Source organism: Prionailurus viverrinus, chromosome B3 (genome assembly GCF_022837055.1).
Source record: "Prionailurus viverrinus isolate Anna chromosome B3, UM_Priviv_1.0, whole genome shotgun sequence".
In the NCBI taxonomy this organism is placed as follows: domain Eukaryota; kingdom Metazoa; phylum Chordata; class Mammalia; order Carnivora; family Felidae; genus Prionailurus; species Prionailurus viverrinus.
Genome location: NC_062566.1, coordinates 15,852,262 through 15,876,637, shown reverse-complemented (window position 1 = coordinate 15,876,637; position 24,376 = coordinate 15,852,262). Strand labels below are relative to the sequence as shown.

The window sequence follows — 24,376 nt, the reverse complement described above, 5'->3', positions numbered from 1 at the left end:
TCATGGGAGAGCTGCAGGTGTAAATGAGTTAATGTGTAAAACCTTAGGATAGTGTCTGGCCAAAAAGCAAGCACTCAACACACGTTACCTCTTGAGATTGTTCTGATTACAGTTAACATCACGTACACACAGCCACACCCATTCTATTGGCACTCACCCGAGAAGGGGTCCTTGGAACTGGAAAGTAACACCCATTCCATTCTACCTGGGACAGGCCTGTGTTCTGTCTGGCTAAAGCCCAGCTGTATGTGTGGCTCATCATCCTTGGCCCATATCAGAATGTAAACAATCTTCATCCCTCTGTTTCTCCTGCTACCCCTACGCCCACCAGACTTCTCCACTGTATTCATTTCCTGTTGCTGTTGTCACAAACTACCAGAAACTGAGTGACTAAGAGCCAACACAAGTGTATTATCTTATAGTCCTGGAGATGAGAAGTGTAAAATTACCCTCTCTGAGCTGGGGGTCAAGGCATCAGCTGGCCTCATTCCTTCTGGAGACTCTAGAGGAGAATCCATTTCTTTGCCTCTTCCAGCTTCTAGAGGCCAACAGCATTCCTCACCTTGTGGTCCTTTCCCACATCACTCCCAACATCTTGCTTCCATCACATCTCCTCATACTGACTCAGACTTCCTTCTCCCTCTGATAAGGATCCCTGCGATTACATCAGGCCCACCCAAATGATCTAGGATAAGGTCTTCATCTCAAGGCCCTTAACTAAATCACACCTGTAAAGCCCCTTTCAGCACATAAGGCACACATTCACAGGTTCCAGGGATTAAGACATGGACATCTTTGGGGACCATCTTTCAGCCAACCACACTGGCCTAACACATTTGACATATCCAGCTTTTCTCATTCTGAGAAGTTGGGTTGGTCCAAATTGACTAGTCCACCATTTTGGAACGCAGTATGACATTACATATTTGCATTTTTAAAACAAATTTTAATGTTTATTTTATTTTTGAGAGAGAGAGACAGAGTGTGAGCAGGGAGGGGCAGAGATAGAGGGAGACACAGGATCCAAAGCAGGCTCCAGGCTCTGAGCTGTCAGCACAGAGCCCGATGCAGGGCTTTAACCCACAAACTATGAGATCATGACCTGAGCTGAAGTCGGCACTTAACAGACTGAGCCACCCAGGCACCCCCATATTTGCATTTTTTAAATTTCTTTTTTGAGAGACAGAGAGAGACAGAGCATGAGCAGGGCAGAGAGGGAGGGAGACACAGAATCCGAAGTAGGCTCCAGGCTTTGAGCTGTCAGCACAGAGCCCAATGCGCGGCTCGAACTCATGAAGCATGAGACCATGACCTGAGCTGAAGTTGGACGCTGAACCAGCTGAGCCACCCAGGCACCCCCCCCCATAGCTGCATTTTTAAACACAACTCTGGCCAATGTGTGAAGGACAGACTGTTGTGGGGGGAGGGGGGATCCAAAGTAGAAGTGGAGAAGCCAGTTAGGGGGCTACAGAAATATTCTGGGTAAGAGATACATATGGTAGGTAGAAGTAGATATGTTAGAGGAAGAATCAACAGGACTTTGTGACCAACAAGATACTGGGTCAACTGGTTTGAGAAATGGGTAACAACAGAAGAGAAGAAATGTGTATGCAGGGGAAGATGAGAAATTTCAGGTTGGGACATCCTGAAATTGAGGTATCTGTAACATGTCCAAGTGCAGATGGGAAGCTGGCAGTAGGGTGTTTGAGGAGGAGGGAGGTAACCATCTCAAGTGTGAAGAACTCTGTGAGTCACACAAGTGCCCACTAGTGCAGGGAGAGAGTAGTCTGAGTCACATAATGACCCGCTGTGAAACGTAGCTCATTCTGCCCCTTCCATCTCTGTAGAGTCAGTCCAGCCCTTCGTGTGACCCCTGCAGAGGTGCAGCTCACAGGGCAACGTGACAGGATCACTGGAGCATGACATTGCCTTTCACTGTCTCCGACCTACCTCACCTCAGTTTTGGGTGGTCCTGAAGATCTTGATACTGGGCTATGGTCTCCACAGGCCCCAGCTATGGATAGTCTACCCTAGATACTCATCTAGGGGAGTATCTTTCCTCACCATTGAGGAGACCTGACTCTTCTCTTCTGGCTCCCTTTAACATGTCTCACATCTACACAGAAACTTCCAGAAGTCTTTATTCCACATACAAACTGTGGGAAATCTCAAGCCTAATCGTTTACACCAGAGATCAGAAAACTATAACCCTTGGGCCAAATCTGGCCTGCTGTGTTTCTGTCAGTAAATTTTTGTCAGAACATGGCTATACCCACTCACCAGGGCTGTTTTCATGATATAATGACAGAGTTGAGTAGCTCCAACATGGACCATCTGGTCCACAAAGGCTAAAATACTACCCTGTAGAGAACAGGTTTTCCAACCCCCGCTCTAGACATTTCCTTCCCCTTCTCCATAAGTGCTACCTTAATGCTCCTGCACCAGGCTGGAGGGCATGAAGGGTAAGGGGACCACCAGCTTAAGTGGTCAGGTTCTTACTCACCCATCTGGCTTCTACCATGTGTAATGGGGTGCCATCATGCTATGCCCAGGGATCCAAGAAGCTTCTCCTCAGGAACTCCAACTCCTGAAAACTCTTCCTTCCAGCCCCAGTGGGCTTTCTGCTTCCTCTTCTTCCCTGATTCCTGTTGGATGAGAACTTCCCTCCCATCATATCCTCTGTCCTACCAACATGGAACATGAGGGTAAAAGAATTTTCAGGCCTTTAAGTTTTGTTCTCCGTGTATAAAGGAAGGCTCCTAGAATTCAGAGATTCCTTTTTACTTGAAACAAAGCATGGTTTTCATGACTACAGTCTCTCTAGAGACTCAAGAAAGTGTTGTGACTCAAAGCTGAGTAATGAGTGCTTTGTTCTAGGGAGCACCTACGCTCCCCCCAAAGCAACTCCTTGAGTTAATGGGTGGAAGAGCTGCAGGGTAACATGATTTACAGGAAGTTAAAAAAAATGGGTCAATTTAAATTATCAAAAACATTATTCTTGCAATAACTAGAGTGAGGTCCAGAAAGTTGGCACCAAGTAGTAGAAAGAGGGGTATGGAACGCAGCTTGGGAAACTGGGGCAGGACTCAAGGGAGAGCCATCAGGACATTGGCTCTGCTATCCAGTCTCAGACTATGTGAGCTGATCCGCTGGCATTCTCCCGCCAATGCACATATTTTGGGTGGAAGAAGAGAAAGAGAAAACCATTTAAAGGAATGCAAAACAAGTTAACAAGAGGAATCAGATGGAAGAGTCTCAGATCCGTGCATCCGGGAGAGAAGGCTTTAGAGAGATAAGCTAATCTGTATCAATGAGCTCCCAGACCACAGGTCACAGGAGCAAAATGAAGAAATGAGACCTAAAGTGGGTGCCCAAAGGCTGACTGCAGAACTACAGATGGACCACAGGACCCAGGCCCCCAGGCACTCACCCCAACATGTACAACACTGGTATGTGTTTGCAGGAAAAAATCAAAAGAATGCTGTCTGCACCAAAGAAATGAGCTTTCTGCCTCGTCTGCTTCCACAGAGAGAAGTCATCCCTCATAGCAGACACTCTTCAGAGCAGCCCAAGATAAGGGGAAGAGGCAGCCAGCTGGGTCACAGCCCAAGTGCCCACAGGTGCCCATGTCCAGACAGAGTGAAGTTGGGCCTTCATTTGATGGGAGGAGAGGAATGTAGAGGAAAACATGCCAAGCACATCTTTTAATCGACTTTCATATTCCTTATATTATAAAAGGACAACCAAGAACCTCCAGACCAATAAGAAAAATCAGACACACAAAACAGGCAGATTTAGGAAAATAAAAAGACTGACCCTAGAGCAAACAGAACTCAAGAATAAGAAGAAAACGTATTTAACTTATTTCTAATTAGTACTCTCAGGTAGGAAATGAAAAAGAAACGCAATTAGAAAGGAAGACAAATGCTGAGAAAAATCAGCTGAAAATATGAAAGAGATCGTTGCAACTTTAATTATGATTGCTGGGTAAGTATAGAGTTAATCTCACCCGGTCTGTTGCAACCTATGCTAGTCTCCAGGGAGACTTGGAACCACCAGGGCAGACAGTTAGCCAAACCAGAATGAAATGCACCAACCAGCAATTAACATCAACCTCTGCTAGGGTCCCAGACAGACCAGGGCAACCAGCACCAACTCACCAGATCGTTTATAGAAAATGTTTAGATTGATGGTGTGCACTTGGTTGCTCTAGATTTATTTTATTTTATTTTATTTTATTTTTTGAACCAGGCTGTGTAGCCTGGTTTTGGCTACATGACCAGGAAGGGTAGAAAAGATGCACTTTCAGATAAGACTGTCGCTCTCAAATATCATGACAGTTCACAATTCAGTCCAAGCATATCCTGTGTGACAGAGAAAGGATCCCGGGAGTTGGCCCCGGGTGGCCTGGACCTCTCTGATATTTGCTTGTGTTTCTTTCTGTTGCTGCACTGTATTCTCTCCCTTCATTAAAGCCTTACCCAAGTACACCCTGCAGTCTCCAGAATCCTTTCAATTGTCCATCCCTGTGCCACGGCTGTAATTATTTTTTTAAATTTCAATAGGTGATCCAGAAGACGAAGCTGAAGAAATCTTTCAGACGACAAAGCAAAAGACAAAGGCATGTAAAATAGGGAAGAAAAAGCTAAGGAGCCTAGGAGATCAATCCAGGTCAAACATCCAGTGAACAGGAGTTCCATAAAAGAAGAACAGGAAAAAAAAATGAGATGCAGAGATAATCAAAGAACAAGATTTCCAACATTAAAGAAGGGGCACATTGAATGGCTAAGTCTCTTCACTAAACACTACAGAATATCAGAACACCAAGAACAAAGAGTAGACCTTAGAAGCTCCCACAAAGGAGAAACTGGCTGGGTTGCCAACAAAAGAAAATGAGCCAGATAGGAATCGGACCTTTCTTCAGTGACATATGAGACAGGAAGACAACAGGGTGCCTGCCACCAAAGAAATAACAACAGAAAGGTGGAAAATATTTAACTTTTTGAGGAATGGGGAAGGCAGAGGCTAAGGGATGATGGCTTTTGCATTTCAGTCTGTATCATTCCACACTATTTCAATTTAAATTTCCACAAAATTAAATAGCTAATGCTTTTTTGTCACCATCATCATAATCACCGTCACCATCATAAACTATACAGAGACAAATATGTGCTTTCTAGAGAACATGCACTCCCAGGGCTGTTTCTCCAATGCAGAAACATTTTCTCTCTCTTTCTCCTAAACTCTGATTCTATTCCCCTCACCTGAGACGTGCCATCTGGACTACAGGTAACAGCCACTGGCATAACTCTTGAAGTCAGTGGGCAGTGCCTTGCTCAAGGGGTTCCTGGCTCTCTGTCTTCTTTTGTGTGTATGTGTGTGGTTTTTTGTTGTTGTTGTTGTTGTTATTTATTATATAGCAAAAAATAAAGTATCAGGGAATATATATACCATGATACATATATATATTACACATCCTCTTTTTTTTAATGTTTATTTTTGAGTGAGAGAGAGAGAGAGAGAGAGAGAGAGAGAGAGAGAGCAGGCGAGGGGCAGAGAGAGAGAGAGAAACAGGATCCACTGTGGGGTCCAGGCTCTGAGCTGTCAGCACAGAGCCCAGTGCAAGGCTTGAACTCACAGAGGACAAGATCAGGACCTGAGCCAAAGTCAGACACTTAACTGACTGAGCCACCCAGGTGTCCCCACACCCTCTTTTTTAAAAAGAAAGTCAATCTTGGGAGAAGTTATTTACCACCAGTTACAAGAGACTTAAGGCTCGATTTTTTCTTAAGTTTATTTATTTATTTTGAGAGAGACAGAGACAGTGCGAATGGGGGAGGGGCAGAGAGAGAGAGGAAAAAGAGACAGAATCCCAAGCAGGCTCTGTGCTGGCAGCACAGAGCTCAATGCAGGGCTTGAACTCACAAAACCACCAAGATCATGACCCGAGCTGAAACCAAGAGTTAGACACACAAGCAACTAAGCCACCCAGGTGCCCTTTAAGGCTCTATTAATCCACTAGCACTTCTTAGGTGTTATTTCCTTTTAAGAGAAAAGAGTGGGTACTGAGCCTCACCCCCTTCTAGCGACACCAAAAGGCAACCAAGGACATGGAGAGTGGATATGGAGAACACCAATGCTCAATCAATAAACTGGCAGGTGAAAAGAAGATGCCATGTTTTCTTTGCCTTTTTCTTTTTTTAATTAAAAAAAAATTGTGAATGTTTATTTTATTTTATTCTTGAGAGAGAGACAGACAGACAGAGTGTGAGCAGGGTAGGGGCAGAAAGAGAGGGAGACACAGAGTCTGAGGCAGGCTCCAGGCTCTGAGCTGTCAGCACAGAGCCCGAGGCAGGGCTAGAACTCACTAACCTTGAGATCATGACCTGAGCCAAAGTCTGACACTTAACCGACTGAGCCACCCAGAAGCCCCTGCCTTTTTCAGAGACTGTGTCAAAAATTAGTTTCTAAAAAGGTAGTGTCCCTTTGTGAATAGCTGAAAAGAACTTTCTGGCTTTTTTTTTTTAATCAGATGATTCTGATTAGTATATGCTCATTGTGGCTAAGTTGCTTATTAACATGTTAAGTAGGTGTCATTATCATAGTCCTTTCAAATTTTGCTGAGTGTTCCAAACATCTATTTCAAAATCACCATCCATGTTCACTATCAAAGCCATTATCTATAATTTCTCATCATGGATGACAAGCCAACACTTCACTTATAATTAGATAACCTTAGCATTTTTCAACTAAAAATTTACTTTCTCATCAATTTCAAATTTTCTACATTTTCTCCATAAAAGAATGTGCTTGAATCTTAAGAACTTATTTTACAACAATTCAACCTCATGCCTATGTGGTAGATAAGTACGTAATAGGTTCTGGTAGCTGCTGATACAAAAGAAGTCGTTTTTTTACATTTGCCAGGCCCTGAATACTTGACTTGACACTTCCCTCTCTCCCAAAAATGCCAGTATCCCCAAATCCTGTAGGCTCCTTAAATCACTGTCCACTTCACTATGCTATACCCATTAAGTAAAATATGACGTTTTCGTCAACAGTAGAGGAGATAAAAGCAGGTCATGATAATAAATTGAAACTACAATTCCAAAACATGTTATTCACGTTAGGTCAGGTAAGTTTAAGTGCCTAAATGTAGAAACAGAATTCAGGTACCCTGAACCTAGGCATGGCAGGGATGGTGGACCTAGAAATCAGACCTTTACTAGAAATCACTCCTGGCTGGGGTGCCTGGGTGGCTCAGTCGGTTAAGTGTCCTACTTCGGCTCAAGTGGTGATCTCATGGTTCGTGAGTTCGAGCCCCGCATCCCACTCCATGCTGACAGCTCAGAGCCTGGAGCCTGTTTCAGATTCTGTCTCCCTCTGTCTCTGCCCCTTCCCCACCCACACTGTGTGTGTGTGTGTGTGTGTGTGTGTCTCTCTCAAAGATAAATAAACATTCAAAAAAAAAAAAAGAAAGAAATCACACCTAGTCTCTCAAAGAAAGGCCCCAGGGCTACCCCAGGTGGGCACATGGGTAAGAACCCCTATAGAGCCTCCAGAAGAGCTAACAGGAGCCATTACACAGACTACCCCAGTGAGAAAGACACATGGGGTTTCTCCAAGGACTGTGAAGGTCTTCCCTTCAACGGGTAGTGTTCTCAGCAGCAGGTGCCTGTGGAGAACAAAGAAGGGTAGGGTGCTGGGGGCTGAGAGGAAGCCCTATCCTAGCTTTTGCTGTGTCTATCAACATCTCTCCTGTTGCTGTCACCCTGACACCAGCTCTGGAAGGGCAAAGTGCCTCAGACATGGTTTGAATTCATCAGCAAATATGGCAACAATATCAAGTAGTCTAGGAAACCATCAAGGGCTTTATTACATTTTCTTTACTCTTCAATAAAACCATAGGATATGGTACTTTTTGACCTTTTCAAGATTCAAATTCCAAATTCCCCAGTAAAAGCCTGACATACGAAGCAAAAAATATTCTCCCTCACATGTTCAAAGTATGTATGCTGTATAATGTTCAAAATCCATTTCCTTTTGAACTAGCCTTTAAAACTGAATCAGGGACAGAGAAAGGTTCCAGAGGCTTCTTCTTGAGGGGCTGCCAGTCAGGGGGTAGGAGTTGGTGGAACTGGGAGGTGGGAAAGGGTGAAGAAGCGGTTTGGCTTGAATGAAAAGGATAGTGATCATATCACTCACTTAATTTGGTGTGCTATTAGAAAACTCAGACTGAGGGGCACCTGGGTGGCTCAGTCGGTTGGGTGTCTGACTTCGGCTCAGGTCATGATCTCGCGGTCCATGAGTTCGAGCCCCGTGTTGGGCTCTGTACTGACGGCTCAGAGCCTGGAGCCTGTTTCAGATTCTGTGTCTCCCTCTCTCTCTGACCCTCCCCTGTTCATGCTCTGTCTCTCTCATCTCAAAAATAAATAAATGTTAAAAAAAAATTTTTTAACAAGAAAAAAGAAAATTCAGGTTGAAATAGATTGTCCAGGGGGTGCCTGGGTGGCTCAGTCGGTTAAGCATGTGACTTTGGCTCAAGTCATGATCTCATGGTTCCTGAGTTTGAGCCCCGCATCAGGCTCTGCGCTGTGCACTGCTCTCTCCCTCTCTCTCTCTCTGCCCCTTCCCCACTTGCATGCTCTCTCTCTCAAAATAAATCAATAAACTTAACTTTAAAGAAAGGAAATGAAATAGATTGTCCAAGATGAAAATAAGAACCACCCAAATAATGGAGAGGCAGAGGTGAGGAGTGTTGGAAAATGGAATAAAAATCAACTTGAGAACAGATATTTACACAGCCACACACAGCATTATTCACAGTGGCCAAAACACAGAAACAACCCAAGTGTCCACTGAAGGGTGAATGGATAAGTAGAATGTGGTACGTACACACAAGAGAGTATTGTTCAGCCTTAAAAAGAAAGGAAATTCTGATACATGCTACCCCATGGATAAACTTTGTGGATGTTGAGTAGAATAAGCCAATAGCAAAAAGACAAATATCATATTATTCCACTTACATGAGGCACATGGAATAGCCAAATTCATAGAGACAGAAAGCAGAATGGTGGTTGCCAGAGGCTGGGGGAGAAGAGAATGAGGAGTTAGTGTTTCATGAATGTAGAGCTTCAGCTGGGCAGAAGCTCTGGACATGAATGGTGACAACTGTAGACAATGGGAATGTTCTTAACGCCACAGAAAAATACACTTTAAAATGCCTAAGATGTTAAATTTTGTTATGTACGTTTTACAGTTTTAAAAAATAAATATGTTTTTAAAAAAAAACAACTTACCCAGGCAAGCCAAAGGAAGAGAAAAAAAAAAAAAAAACAGAAAATGACAATGTGTAATAATAAATTAAGTCAAAAAGAATAAAACTAAATCCACTTATCTTAATAAATGGGAATGCCTTGAATTCCCTCTATCAGATCATAAGGATTTACAGGTTAGATTCAAAATCAAAGTCCAGCTATGTTCTATTCACAAGAGGCACACAGAAAACAAGTTTTAAAAAGAGATCAGCTTCCAATCCAGGCAAGATGGCAGCCTCTATTGAGACAGAGACCTTCCCACCTCTGAGAGCTAGAAGGACTGAACAGGCAGCAACAAAACATTTCATGTTGAGTGCAACTGGGTGGGGAGTCACAGATGTGATGGCCAGGGGCTTAGCTAATGCCTGAGCTGGAAGGAAAGTCAGGACCTCTGGTCCACAAGAGGTAGGGAAAACCAGAACTAAAATCAAAGCATAAAGCTCAAAGAATAAACACTCAATACATTTCTGGCAACCACATGAGGAAGGAACTCTCAAGCAAATAAATTAACAGAAATTGGCCCCAGGATGGTGATATCTGGAGCCTAACAGAAGTTCTGTAAAGCCTCTCTGAAGGAACGAATGCTGATTTTAGATCATGTGAGGTTTCCACAGCAAAAGGCCACTGAAGATGTGCTCAACCCCTCTGCCCCCTACAAAACCCTATTACAAAATATACAAGAAACCACATCCCCTGCCCATGAGCAGATAACACAGGAGTAGTCCACAGGACTTCTGGTAAGGGAAATAACCAAAGGACAAGGCATATAAAACCATTTTTGCTTAAATTTATTAAAGACATAAAAGAGAGGATCAAGACCTTAAGAACAAAGTACTAAGACAGAAGAAAAGGCAGACTTAGAAAAGAGAAAAATAGAAGGTTTGGAAATAAAAAACATAGTCATTGAGTTCAGAAACTCAAAGGCTTAGGTTCAAAAGCTGATAATAAACAGCTAAAAGGAGCTCATGAAATGGAAGAAACATGAGGAAGGTATTCAGAATGCATCACAGAAAGACAGAGTCAGACAATCTGAACAAGAGGAAAACAGACTAGCAAGGTAGAAGGAAGTCCAGGATACATATGGAAAGACATGATCAATCCTCAAAAGGCTGAACTTGAGAACAGGATTCATGCTGTAAATCCACATTCACTGAAAGTGCAGACCATCAAGTCAAGAAGATAACTTAAAAAGCAACCCAAGAAAAGGAAGATTTCTTACAAGCCGACTATAAGAACAGAATTTCTACAAAACCAGAGGCTAGAAGACATCCTCAAAATACTGAGGAAAAATAACTGTCAACCTAGAATTTTACAGCCAGATAAACAATCTTTCAAAAGATAGAGTGAAATAGAGAATTTTTTCAGACAAATTAACACTCACAAACTTTCACTGAAAGAGTTGCTAAAGATGACTTCGACTAAAGAATAAATTAAAGCCCCAAGAAAGTAACAGGATATAAGAAGCAATGGTAGCCAAAGAAACTGATAAATATGTGTTGACTACAAAAAGGTGTTGACTACAAAAATTACAGGGACAATAAAAGTCTCTAATGTTGTAGTAATTTTTTTAAGGCAGGAGTGGTGATATTAATATCAGTAAAGTGGAATCCAATACCAAAAGCTCACAACAAAGATGTATACTATGTTATGACAGAAGGTATCATCAATAAATAAGGCATAATCCTGAGAAACTTAACAGAAGTCCATGGGGGAGGGGAAGAAAAAAAAAAAAGAGGTTAGAGAGGGAGAGAGGCAAAGCATAAGAGACTCTTAAAAACCGAGAACAAACTGAGGGTTGATGGGGGGTGGGAGGGAGGGGAGGGTGGGTGATGGGTATTGAGGAGGGCACCTTTTGGGATGAGCACTGGGTGTTGTATGGAAACCAATTTGAGAATAATTTAACATTAAATAAATAAATAAATAAATAAGGCATAGTCATAAACACATACACACAAAACAACATCAAGGTAAAAATAAATAAATAAAGCAATGCGGGCATCTGGGTGGCTCAGTCAGTTGAGCATCTGACTTCAGCTCAGGTCATGATCTTGTGGTTTGTGAGTTCAAGCCCCACACTGGGCTTGCTGCTGTCAGTGAAGATCCTCTTTCTCTCCCCACCCCCCTCCACTCCCCTACTCATGTGCATGTGGGCATGCACACATGCTCTCTCTCAAAAATAAATAAACATTTTAAATAAATAAATAAGTAACATAAAGCAAAGTCATAGAAATACAAGAATTCAAAACATAAAACAGGGGATGACTTTGACACACCTGTCAAACAATGTGACAAATCACACAGACAAAAAAAAAAGTAAAATATTTAACTTTGAAAAAGTAACAATGTACTGATGATTTTAAAAGCTACTAAATAACAAAAAGAAACTTGGCAAGCTGCATTGACTATCATTAAGTAAAACAAGAAATCAGTAACACAACAATGACACCCAACCTCCACCTCTCAAAAAAGACTATCTGCTAATTAAGAAAAGTTCTTTTACAGAACCCCAGAATCAAAATAAAAATCAAGACTAAAATTATAAACTTCTAAAAATGAATATAAGTGGAAGAACACTTTACTGAAATCTGTGAGCCACCTCAGGGGCTCAGTCAGTTAAGCATCCGACTCTTGATTTTGGCTCAGGTCATGATCTCACAGTTCGTGAGATCAAACCCCATGCGGGGTTCTGCACTGACAGTGGAGAGCCTGCTTGGGATTCTCACACACACACACTCTCTCTCTCTGTCTCTCTCTCTGCCCCTCCCCGACTTGTGCTGTCTCTCTCAAAATAAATAAATAAACATTAAAAAAATGAAAAAAAATCTGTGTGCTACAAATATACCTATACACAGAATAAAATGGTAAATAATTGCTTTTATTATTTAAACAAGAATGAATATGTCAAATATGCAACTTAAAAATATACAAAACTAAGAAAATAAAACAAAATAGAGGAGGAATGTAATAAGGATAAAAAGTGGAACTTAATGAACTAGAAATGATTATAATAGACAGCAAGTGACAATTTTCAAGTAGAAAAAAATAAATAAAACCAAAAGCCAAAATTTGCTGAGATGACAACTTGAATAGACCAATATGTAAGACTATTAATGGTTATTAATCTAGCACTTAAAATAGGCAATAGGCTTTACAGATGAGCTAACTTTACAAAGAACAGCTCTTTCCCATGCTAATCCACAGACAAATATGGAAAACTCAACAATTTATTTTACAAAGCCAACACAACTTAACAAAACTTAATAAAGATAGTGTGTGCCAGTGAACATGCATGGACACACAAACTCCAGCCCACCTTTGTATGTAATCATAGAAGCAAACATCTTAATACATTAGCACATGAATTCCAATACTATGTTAAGAGAATAAGTGATAAGGATTATTTCAGAAGTCCAAGGATAATTCAATGTTAGGAAATCTATCAACATACTTCAGTTTATCGATTACTGAAGGAGAAAAACCAAGGGATTATATAAATACACAACTGAAAATACCTGAAAAATTAACTACCTACATATGAATTTTAAACTCCTAGTGTGAATGCTAAACTAGAGAGCAGGCAGGAGAAATATTTATAAGGAACACTTTGGGGACATTGGCAAAACTTGAATATGGACTGTTGTGTCACTGTTCGTTTCCTGACTTCTATTAGTGCCCCATGTGTACATTATGCCCTTACAAGGAAAGACTGAAGTATTTAGGGGAAAGGAGGCATGAGGTCTGCAATGTACCTGCAAGTGGTTTAGAAAAAATATGTAGATAGATGCATTGCTGATGGATCCGTTGGTCAATCAGACGTTTGGGCATCTGCAAATGATAAAGCTAATAAGGCAAAAAAAATGTTAATAATTGGTGAATTATTAACATACCCTAGATTAAGGAGTCTTAGGGCTTTTCTTAGAACTTCTCCACAAGTTTGAAATTGTAGCAAAATTTAAGTATTCAAACTTACCTAGTTACTAAGAAATAAAATCAAACATCGGCTTAAAGCAATGAAATGAAAGCCATTCCTGCTAAAATGAAAAACAAGACATCGGCGTTTCCTTTCAAACTATCCTTTGAAATTATTGAGGTTTCGATCAATGCAATAACTAAAAGAAATAAGCAGTAGAAAACAAATATTGAAATACGAGAAATACTGGATATGAAAAAATAAAATTATTTATAGGTGACATGAATGTAGGTATAGAAAGCCCAAAGTTACTTAAAAATAGAATAAGTAATGGGACACCTGGGTGGCTCAGTTGGTTAAGAGTCTGACTTCAGCTCAGGTCATGATCTCACAGTTCATGAGTTTGAGCCCTGCGTCGGGTTCTGTGTTGACAGCTAAGAGCCTGGAGCCTACTGGGATTCTGTGTCTCCCTCTCTCTCTGCCCATTCCTGCTCACACTCTGTCTCTCTCAAAAATAAACATTAAAAAAAAATTTTTTTAATAGAATAGGTAAAGGGCGCCTGGCTACCTCAGCTTGTTGAGCATCCAACTCTTAATTTCAACTCAGGTCCTATTCTACGGTTGTGGGATCAAGCCCCACATTGGGCTCCTTGCTGAGTGAGCACGGAGCCTGTTTGGGATTCTCTCTCTCCCTCTCCCTCTGCCCCTCTCCTTGCTCATGCTCTGTCTCTTTAAAAAAAAAAAAAAGGGCATCTGGGGGGTTCAGTTGGTTAAGCATCCGGCTCTTGATTTCAGCTCAAGTCATGATCTCATGGTTCATGGGTTCACACCCCTGCTTGGGATTCTCTCTCTGCCTCTCTCTCTCTGCCCCTCCCCTACTTGTGCTCATGCACACGTATGTGCACACTCTCTCTCCAAATAAATAAACTTAAAAACAATGAGTTTAAGAAAATAAGTAAATAAAATAAACAGAATAAGAAAATTTCTAAATAAAAGAAATAAACCATTTCTCTATAAAGGAGCGGTAAGTACTGTCAAATGTTCATCAGGAGAATAAAAATATGAAAATGGCATTATCTTGTATCATGAATAAGCAAGAATAGATGAACTGCACCTTGTCTGTCCACTTGCCCTCTCTTTATTTGAAATTGCCTGGTGTATCTTTTCCAGTTTTTTGTTTTATTTTTAGCCTTTCCAGCTTTTTTTTTTTAAGGTCTATCTCTGGATCTTGCTTTGTTAGTCACCTGAAAAGGTTTTTTAACTAGGTTAATTAAGCCCATTTACATATATTAATACAGTCTATATATTTGGCATCAGCTTTGGCAGATTTTTTTTAACCTTACATTTAAAACACCTACACACATACACAAAGTCTTTAGGCATGTGGGCTTGCAGTTTCTGCTTGCTTTCTCTATCTCTCTCTGCATTTCTTTAGGTATGCAAGAAGGATGTGGGTTCTAGTTACTGCTTTTATATTAGTACCTTGTATAACCCCCTCGGTAACCTCTTCTTTTAGATATTATGACCTCACTGCTACAAGCAATGATGCAAGTAGCCAGGAGATGCTTATTCCTCCCTCACTCTTGTCAAACCATCAGCTTGAGTCTCTAGTATTAATTTGGTGCTAATCTTTATAGTCTTAAATAAATTTAACTTTCTCCTACTTGTTTCGTTGGCCTCAAGAGACATTTTCTACTCCTAGTTAATTTAGCTAATGTGACAAGGAGTGTATGCTACTTTCTCTTTACTTTCCCCTCATCTCCTACCATTTATTTTTTTAATGGCACAATTCTATATAATCAAAGCACGTAACACTTATGCATTGATTTGCTCCCCTATTGTCATGTTTTAGGGTTTTTTTTAATTTAAATTTATTTATTAATTTTTGAGAGAGACAAAGACAGTGTGAGCAGGGGAGGGGCAGAGAGAGAGGAAGAGAGAGAGAATCCCAAGCAGGCTCTGCACTGTCAGCGCAGAGCCAGAAGCAGGGCTAGAACTCATAAAACTGTGAGATCATGACCTGAGCAGAAACCGAGAGTCAGACAACCAACTAAGCCACCCAGGTGCCCTGTCATGTTTTAGTTCTCCAGTTAAATATAGTCAACGTTCATCCCTATGATTTATGAAAATCTTTGACAGTCATCATATCATTTTCTGAAGCTCATTATTTAGTAAACTCCTCCTGGGTTCAATATTACCAGTTATTGCAAATGGAAAACTGTGTGTCTGTGGACTTTTAAAAAGGACACTTATCTGAATATAGGATGTTTGGTTCAAGTAGTAAGTATATTAAAAACACTGAGATTCTCATTCCAGGTGAGTCAGCAAGCACACATTACCCTGTGTCTCCCACTGATTACACCTGTAAGACCTAACAGAATGTATAGAATAAACAGCTTGAAAACTCTGAAAAATAAAGTACCAGGTGGACTAGGGAAGAACAATACAGTTCAAAGTACCACCAAATCGGCAGTACTTTATCATTTTTCCCTCTTCAGTACCCCCTAGCCAAAGCTCAGCACAGCCTGAAACCCAAAATTGAACACTCATGCAACCAGAGAGGCTGGAAGCCCTCTAGTTCTGGCTCAAGGATTTGGAAATATGCCTCCCAATGCCATAAAAGAGTAAGGCAATAGCCATTGTCTTCTCTTTTGGATTTCTCTTTCTTCTTTCTCTCACACCCCTGCCCCCACACAATACCATAGCAGCAGCAAGAACAGGCAAGGCACAGAAGAATCTTCCTCTCTGAGTGTGGGAGCTTGGTCCCAAGAAGACAGGGAAAAGCCTTGTTGCTGATTCTCTATCTGTCCTCCTACTGTATGTCCCCTAGCCAAATGCAGGTACAGGAATTATGCAGCAAAGCGAGGTAAAGCCCTAGCTTCCTTGGAGGACTGGATACGGACAGCCCCAGGAACATAGAAGACACCCATATCACAGAGAGGAGGAGCCAGGGAAAGAGATCCCTGAAGTTTGTTTATGAACTCATGGGCTCACCTGCAAGGTATGCATGTGTACATACTACCTTAAACAGAAAACACAAACTTTGGGAACGGATCTACAGGACAGATCACCATCTAATCACCAGATTGGCCACTGAGTGGCACATGTGCAAGACAGATCTGAATAGGACTGCAGAGATTTTGAAAAATGAACTGATGTTAGAACCACAACCCACAGTAAGCTGGTCACAACTTGTGGTCTAAACTCAGGAGGAAAGAGAGCCTGCTAAAAACAAAACCATCAACAGTCTCCTTAGGGTTGAAACAATATCCAGAGACTCACAACATAATATTCAATATGTCTGGGACACAATCCAAAATTATTCAGCATGCACAGATTCAGGAAAAATGTCAACTTCCATGGGAAAACAATGATAGATTTTGGAATTCTCAAACAAAAAGACTTTAAAGCAACAATAATAAAAATGCTCCAATGAGTAAGGGTCACTATTTTGGAAATGAAAGAAAACTACACAAAAGTAAGGGGGAAAAAATAGGAGACATGAAGAAGAACCAAAGGGAAATTTTTTAAGTGAAAAGATAATAAGTAAAATAAAAACTCACTGGATGAGTTTAATGGCAGAATGGAAATGACAGGAGAAAATGTCTGTCACCTTCTTGGCAATGACAATTTATGTCACCATGGATTTCTATCAGAAAACATGGAGGACAGCAGGAATGGGGATTTTTTAAGGGATTAGGATATTTTTATTATTATTATTTTTGGAATTAGGATGTTTTTAAACCCTAAAAGGAAAGAATTGCCAACCCAGAATTCTATACCTAGTGAAAATGCCCTTCAGGAACAGAGATGAAATAAAGGCATCCTAAAGTAAAGAATAAGTGGACACAGATATTTTAAAGTTCATATGGAATAACAGCTAAGGCACTTTTGAAAAAGCAAGGAGTGTGGAGGCTCATGCTTTACCAGAGTGAAACATGCGGTTACTATAATCAAAATAATGATGCTGCATTGACTTTGTAATAGACAATTTAAAAAGTAAAACTGAATAGAGCCCCAAAACAGAACCACATAGGATATTTGTCTGAAAGCAAATAAAGTTATGCCCTTTTTTTCATACCATATGCAAAAGCAATTCTGGATGAGTTAAAATCTGAAAACATCAGAAGGAAGTTGAAAAGAAGTATCTGTGTGACCTCTGTAATGACAACCCCTTTAACTCAGAGAAAAGAACCCTGAAACTGTAAAAGAGAAAACAAATGAAACTGACTACATAAAAAGTCCTTAAATTTTCTATAGGGCAAAAGATGCCAAAAATTAAGCCAAATGAGAAGTGAAGATATTGCAAGAAAATACTTGCATATAATAAAGGAACCATGGAAATACAGATCAAATGAAAACAGGAAATGTCTTTTTTCTCCCATAGGGTAAATACAAATCCTGTATTTGTAACATCCTGTGCTGGGGAGAGGGTGGCAAAGGGCACACTTATAAAACGCTCCTGTGGTTAGGAATGACTACAATCTTCTGTGGAAGTTAATCTGGCAATGTCCAACAAAATTCTAAATTTGAATACCCTGTGGCAAATCCACTTTGGGGAATTTGCATTCAAAAACAAGGATTGGCCCCTAAGGTTAGATAAGCAGCAATGTTTGTAGAGATGGAGAACTGCTACAACCAGAATATCTCCAACAGGAGGAGAATGGAATAAATTATGATAATTCATACTACGGACTCTAATACAGTCATTACAAATAATGGGGATAATGATAATAATGGGTTATGGCTGGGGATATTTAGTATATACTAGACTTAAAAAGTCACAGAGTAAGGTGTACAGTACAATCCTTTTGTAAATCTTTTTAAAAGAAAAGAAACATATTCCACACATATACATAAATTTTCACACTTTTGTGATTGTAAAGAAAAGCATGGAACATTACCCAACACTGGTAATACAGGTTACCTCTGGGTATAGAATTGGGATAGAAGGAGGCACTGCTCTCATTTTTTCTTTGTTTCAGTTACTGCAACAAGTATATACTGCCTTTGGGCTATGAAAAAATGCAACAGTGTTGCTTTTACAGAAAAAAAAATATACATACACACATACATACACAGTTACACAGTCGGCTCCCAATGACTATGTCTTTATCAACTATGTAACTGGTAATGTGGATAATTCACATTGTGAATTTGTCTCTGATGTCCTGGGCCTTACGAAATTTTCAAAGAAACATAATGAAGCTTCCCTGCTAAAGGGTAACTACTCAAGACCTAGCTCCGTGAGTCTTAGAAACTCTTCTTATAGATCACCAGCTCTCAAAATGGGCTGGACCTTCATCTATGAGGGAGTCAGTCCACCCCCCAACTCCCTGCTGGGTAGCAAGGACCCAGGGCAGGAATGCCATTTGAAGGTGGTCTGCAGGTGATTGATATACCAACTGCCCCGCTGCCTCTCTCCACCTTTGCCAAGGTACTCCCTAAACCTTACATATCCATCCCAAATGTGATGCCTCACCAAATTTTTCTTGAATCTTCACCTTTCCATGCATGTTTTGTGTTTTTCCTAAGAAACAGGTGTGACCTCCTTGAGGCCTTTACCTTTGGCTCTTTACTACTGTGCTTTTTTATTCCATCCCCTCTGCCTCTGCCTGGGGCGGGGTGGGGGGGGGGGTGTGGTGAGGTGCCCAGTTTAAGTCTAAGGGCTGGAAGTATGGCCTCTAATTTCAAAGCAACTAAGTTCAAACCCAACAGTGGCCACTTCTTAGCTGGGTAACCTTAAGCAGGTGTGATGGTTAATTTTATGTGTCCACATGACTGGGCTAGAGGATGCCCAGATAGCTGGTAAAAGGTTTCTGTGAGTGTGTGGGAGAGATTAGCATTTGCATCAGTCGGCTGACTAATGGCCCTCACCAAGATGGGCAGGCATCATCCTATTCTTTGAGGGCCTGCAGAGAACAAAAAAGACAGAGGATGGGTGATTTCACATTCTCTGACTCAGCTGGGACATCTGTCTTCTCCTGCCCTTAGATACCAGCACTCCTGGTTCTCAGATGTTCAGACTTGCACCAGGAATTAAACCACTGACCTCTGGTTGTTGGCCCTTTAGACCCGGAGTGAATTATACCACCGGCTTTCCTGATGGCAAGATCACGGGCTTTCTAGGCTTCCATGTCAGCCAGTTCAAGTGAATGAAGGAGCAAGCTATTGGTTCTTTCTCTGCAGAACCTCGACTAATAAATACAGCAAGTGATTTAATCGCCCTTCATCTCAGTGTGCTCAGCAGAGGCTGCCAAGACTTCTTAGGGCTCAGGCCCAGCATTGAGACTGCCTCTGTTATCAGGATTCTACTGGCTAAGCAAGTCAGAAGCCGGGTCCAAATTCAAGTGGAGGGAACTGCACAAGAGCGTGAGCACCAAGGGCCACAGACGAAATGTGCTATCACACCATATAAGACACTAAGCTTTAACGTCTGGCATGCAGTATGGGCTCAAAAAATGTGAGCTCTTTTTCTGATGCATTACTTTTTCTTAAATAGAGGCAACTCATTTTTACAGTGAGTCTTCATTACGTGCAAAGCATAGAGAAGGCCTAGAAATCTAGAGATTTCTAGAGCCCTCATATTTCATTACAGAAGATGCAGAGGAACCAGAGTGTGGCCCTAACCCCACAATCTGATTTCAGTATAAAGTCAGATACCCCAGTCACTATTCTTAAATGAAAAATACCCTTTCAGGGAAGTTTCCAGGTCTCAGGGGATAGGCATACATAAGGTAAGGGGCCAATGTTAACCACTCACAGCCATGCTAACATGCAAACCTGTCCCAGCATAACTAGAATCAACCACCACTTCTACAAAGGACAGAAGCAATACGTGAAAAATGGAATACACCGTATTAAAAGAATTTCAATGGTGCTTGCAGCAGATTAAGTTTGAAGAAAGAAAACAAGGCAATGAGAAAGTGGATGTGAGGGGGTAGGGTAGGAGACAGATGGAAGGTGGAGGTTACTTTAAAATCTCAAAAATGTAGGCAGAGTTTGTTGTGTTCATTGTTGTCCCCAGAACCCAGAGAAATGCCTGCACATAGACACAATTGCAGAACCACTCTGAATTGTGGGAAGTTAAAACGAATAGGTTGTAGTCGTTGAAAGGAATAACACCGGAAATGCAAAGTGAATTATTGTTTTACATACTTACTTGCCTCTTTAGACTAAACTGGAGTATGAATTTTTCACATGAATAGTTTTACCACCGTGTCCAGGTAATGTTTTCCCTTTTGGCTTTATTCTTAAAAGGCAGCTGTTTTTCATTGCCCTTTGGGAGTACCAAAATCATAGCTAAGGCTAAGTGGGAGAAAGGGAGGCTCAGGGAGGAGCCAGGAAGTGAAGCTAATTTACCAGTCTGCCACCTGTAGGCTGGTTGCAGCAGACATAAACATCAGTGCCCACAAAACAGACGACATGAAAATAATGCATATTAAATAATGCTAAAAACTGAGCAACAGATGTGTGAAAACTATATATAGTGGTCCGTTTGAATCATGGCTCCCCGGTTCCTGCCTCCAACCTCCTCTCTCTGATTTAAACACTCTGAGCTGTGGCCACACATACTGTTGTTCCTAATCAGCTCTCCAAGACTCAACCGTGGTCTGAAATAAGCTTTGAAAATTAATACCCCCATTAGGATGAAGGACCACACCTGTATCGATCAGGGTGTCTCACAGTCAGTTTTACTCAGATCCCATTTTAAAAATTTTTTTTTTCAACATTTATTTATTTTTGGGACAGAGAGAGACAGAGCATGAACGGGGGAGGGGCAGAGAGAGAGGGAGACACAGAATCGGAAGCAGGCTCCAGGCTCTGAGCCGTCAGCCCAGAGCCCGATGCGGGGCTCGAACTCACGGACCGCGAGATCGTGACCTGGCTGAAGTCGGACGCTCAACCAACTGCGCCACCCAGGCGCTCCTCAGATCCCATTTTAAAAACCATGCGTGAACTTGGGAGAACAGAGGCCATTACAAAAGAGCAACATCACGAAAAAAGCAAAGCTGGGTAGAATTGTTAAATTTCAACATTCGAGAACAAACAGCAAACGTTCATTACAAAGGCTTAGTTTGGATTTCTGGAGATGGAATTAAAACATACTGAGTTTGCAGCTTAAGCCTATAAAATGTACTCCAGCACCATAAACCAAATGTAGTTACAGATGTCAAGAGTTCTCAGAACAAGTGCTTCTCTTCACAAATGCCCTGCGTGTATTTCTTCCATTTCCGTAAGTCCATTCTTTACTAATGTAAGGAAAACACAACTTTCATCAAAAGGCTATAAAATGCCCCCCCCCCCCAATTAACTCTTGGGGACGGACAATCACTTCCTTAAAATAGAGCTCTCCTGGTGGCTTTCTCCTGTGGAGGATTCTTAGTCACTGGCTTCTCTAATTTGGGGGTCAACAGCCTGAAAATCGGGCACCGTGGAGGTCTGAAGCTCAGAAAACACGCCCCCGGACGCCGGCTTCGGGTCGCCTGCACAGTCCCGCCGCCCCCAGAGCACTGCGTTCCAGACGCACGCGGGAAACGCGAAATCCCCAACGCCAAGTCTCTGAATGGCCGCAGGGGGACCAGCCGTTCTCCGCGCCGGGACTGACCAGCACCCGACGGGACGCGCCCAGCGCGCCGCACCCCCCCCCCCGCCCCGCCCCGCCCCACCCCAGGCCCCAGCTCCGGCCGCCGCGAAGGCGAGACGCGCGCAGAGTCGCAGCCCCGCACCCGGTTCGGACCCCGCCTCCCCGCTTCTGTCAGGGCCTCTTGGCTGCTGGGTCCGGCACCGAGTCCGGCCGGGGCGCGTCGCGAGTCGCGGGTCCCCAGAGCGCAGAGTCCCCGAGGGCCCAGTGGAGACCCCGCGGCCGGTCGCGCGCGCGCTGCCCACCCTCACCCGGAGGAGGGCGGGCGCCCGGCTTCGGTTCCCTCCAAGAAAAGTAACTCGGGGATCAGCGCTCCAGGAAAGGGAAAGCGATGCTCCGAGAGCGGTAAGGTCCCCGGAGTTATTCAGCCCGGAGTTTTCTGAACTGCACCCCGCGCTGCAGCAGCTCGGCCCCGGGTGTTCGCGCCCCGAACTTCGAGCCCTCGGTGCCGTCCCGGGCGGGCCACAGCCTCGGGGCCCGGAGCACACCTCCCCTGCCCGGCCGAAGACACTCACCGAGAAGCCAGCCCAGAAGGGACAGGAGTGGCGGACGCGGGCCGAGGTGGTGAGCGCCAGCGCGGCGAAGCTCACCGCCACGATGAGGCATCCGAGCGCCATCTGCGTGGCCCCGAGCGCCAGCACGATGCGGGAGCGGCCCGGGCACTCGCGCAGGCGGGACAGGCTGCGGGGCAGCGCGGCGGGGCGCGGCGCGCGGGGACCGCCGGCCCGAGGCATCGCGCCGGGCGCCCGCACGCCTCGCCCCGCTCCCGCCCGGCCTCGGCGCGCGCCGCCGCCGCCGCCGCCTCTCCTCACAGAGGGTCCGAGGCAAGTTGCGCCGGGCGAGGGGACAGCCTTCCCGCGGGCCGCGGGGGCTGCGGCGGCCGCGCTCCGGGAGCGGGCCGGGCCGGGCGGGGAGCCGGGCGCCCGCTGCCCCTGCCCGTGCCCGCGCCCATGCCGCCGCCGCCGCTCCGCAGGGCCGCCCGCCCGCCGGCCGCGCCGCGCTGCGCCCTCTCCCGCCCGCCCCGCGCGTTCTCTCGCCCGAGCGCGGGCGCGAGCCGCCGCCGCTGCCGCGTGCCGGGGGCGAGCCTCCGCCGTCCGCGGGCGCGAGCCCCGCCGCCGCGCGCCTGGCCGGGACGGGGGGCCGGAGCGCGAGCCGGCAGCGGGTGGGCGCAGGTGCGGTCCCCGCGGCCGGCCTCGGCGCTCTCGCCTCCCGCGCGGGACGGGAGTGGGGACCGCAGGCGCGTCAAGGTCGAGGGCAGCAGCCTCCGCGACCGAACCCTGAGTCCGCGGGAGCCGGGCCCCGAGGGCCGGCCGGAGCCGCAGGGACCGAGCCGCGGGCCGAGCCCGGGGCCAGCCCGGGACCCGGGCTTGCCGCGGCGGCGGGGGCGGGGGGTGCAGGGGGAGACCGCGCGGCCAGTCCGGGAGAGGAGAGGAGGTGAATGCCGAGCGCGCTGCCCCAGGTGTGGCGCGCAGCAGCGCCTACCAAATGCGGAATTCCAAGATCCAAGATGCCGCTTTTCTGCAGTTCCGCAATTTCCCAAGCCATCGTCTGAGAACTGGGCCCGGGAGGACTCGGCATTTAAAACATTCCCAGTTCACAAACGGACGTCTCTTACCCACCTTTAGTTTGCAGGGCTCCTGATGCAAATGAAAAGTTTGGGCTTAAAACAAATTGCACAAAACGAATTTAAATGAACAACGTCAGTAAGGGCCTATTAAATCGTCCCTACTCCCTTTAGCCAGTATAAGGTTTTAAATTGATTGTCAGCTTCTTTGAGATGCCAAGAAAACTTGGAAGTTCTGATTGTCATAATTCGCTTTGTGGCCCTGTTGATGTGACAACTTTAAGACCGCTGGTGTTGAAAAGGATGTGTTCACGTATTAAGAGACCCAGGAGTGTTAGGAAGTCTGAAGGAATCAAGCTAAAAAGGCAAAGTTCATAGTAATAAAGGGCAATGGGAGGTCATTCCCCAGGCCATTTTTTCACAATTGTACTGTGGAACTGAAGGAGTCGCCTGCTGGACCCGAAACACTGGAGAGTCTCGCCGGGAACATCTCAGTTGCTGGTGCTTGAAATTTCACCGTTAGAGATATTGATTCCTTTGGGGCTTGACGAGGCTCTATTAAAATGCAAATTCCTCTTGAAGGGGCAATAGCTCAAGCCTTTATCAGCCAACACCTTAGCAGGAATGGGATTTATTTTCCAATTTAAAGGGATGGCCAAGGGATGAACTTGGGGTGGGGAATTCCACAGATAAAGTGGCTGACCTCAAAAAGCTGGACTGTGGCCAAACTCTGCCTTTTCCTCCAGTTTTTATCTATAACATGGCTGAGCCTCAGGCTGGCGTCATTTAGAGCACTGGAGTACAAATTCAAATTTCCTGGAGACATTCTCTATCTAGAAATTCTCAGGCAGCACTTTTTAAGGTCTTGGCACAATACCAAAACAAGATCCTTGGACTGCCAGGATGTTAGGTTCTCACTGGAGTCACCTCCCTCCTTCATC

The 24,376-nt window shown here is 44.0% G+C and overlaps 1 protein-coding gene across 2 annotated transcripts in view; it reads right to left on the bottom strand.

Annotated features, from left to right (window-relative positions):
* Positions 1-22,605, bottom strand: part of ENTREP2 (endosomal transmembrane epsin interactor 2) — a 454,786-nt gene extending 432,181 nt beyond the window's left edge. For both annotated transcript variants that reach the window (XM_047864023.1, XM_047864025.1), the window contains exon 1: positions 22,387-22,605. In XM_047864023.1, coding sequence (XP_047719979.1) covers positions 22,387-22,605 — 219 coding nt within the window. The remainder of the gene's footprint in view (positions 1-22,386) is intronic.
* Between the last annotated feature and the right edge of the window lie 1,771 nt (positions 22,606-24,376).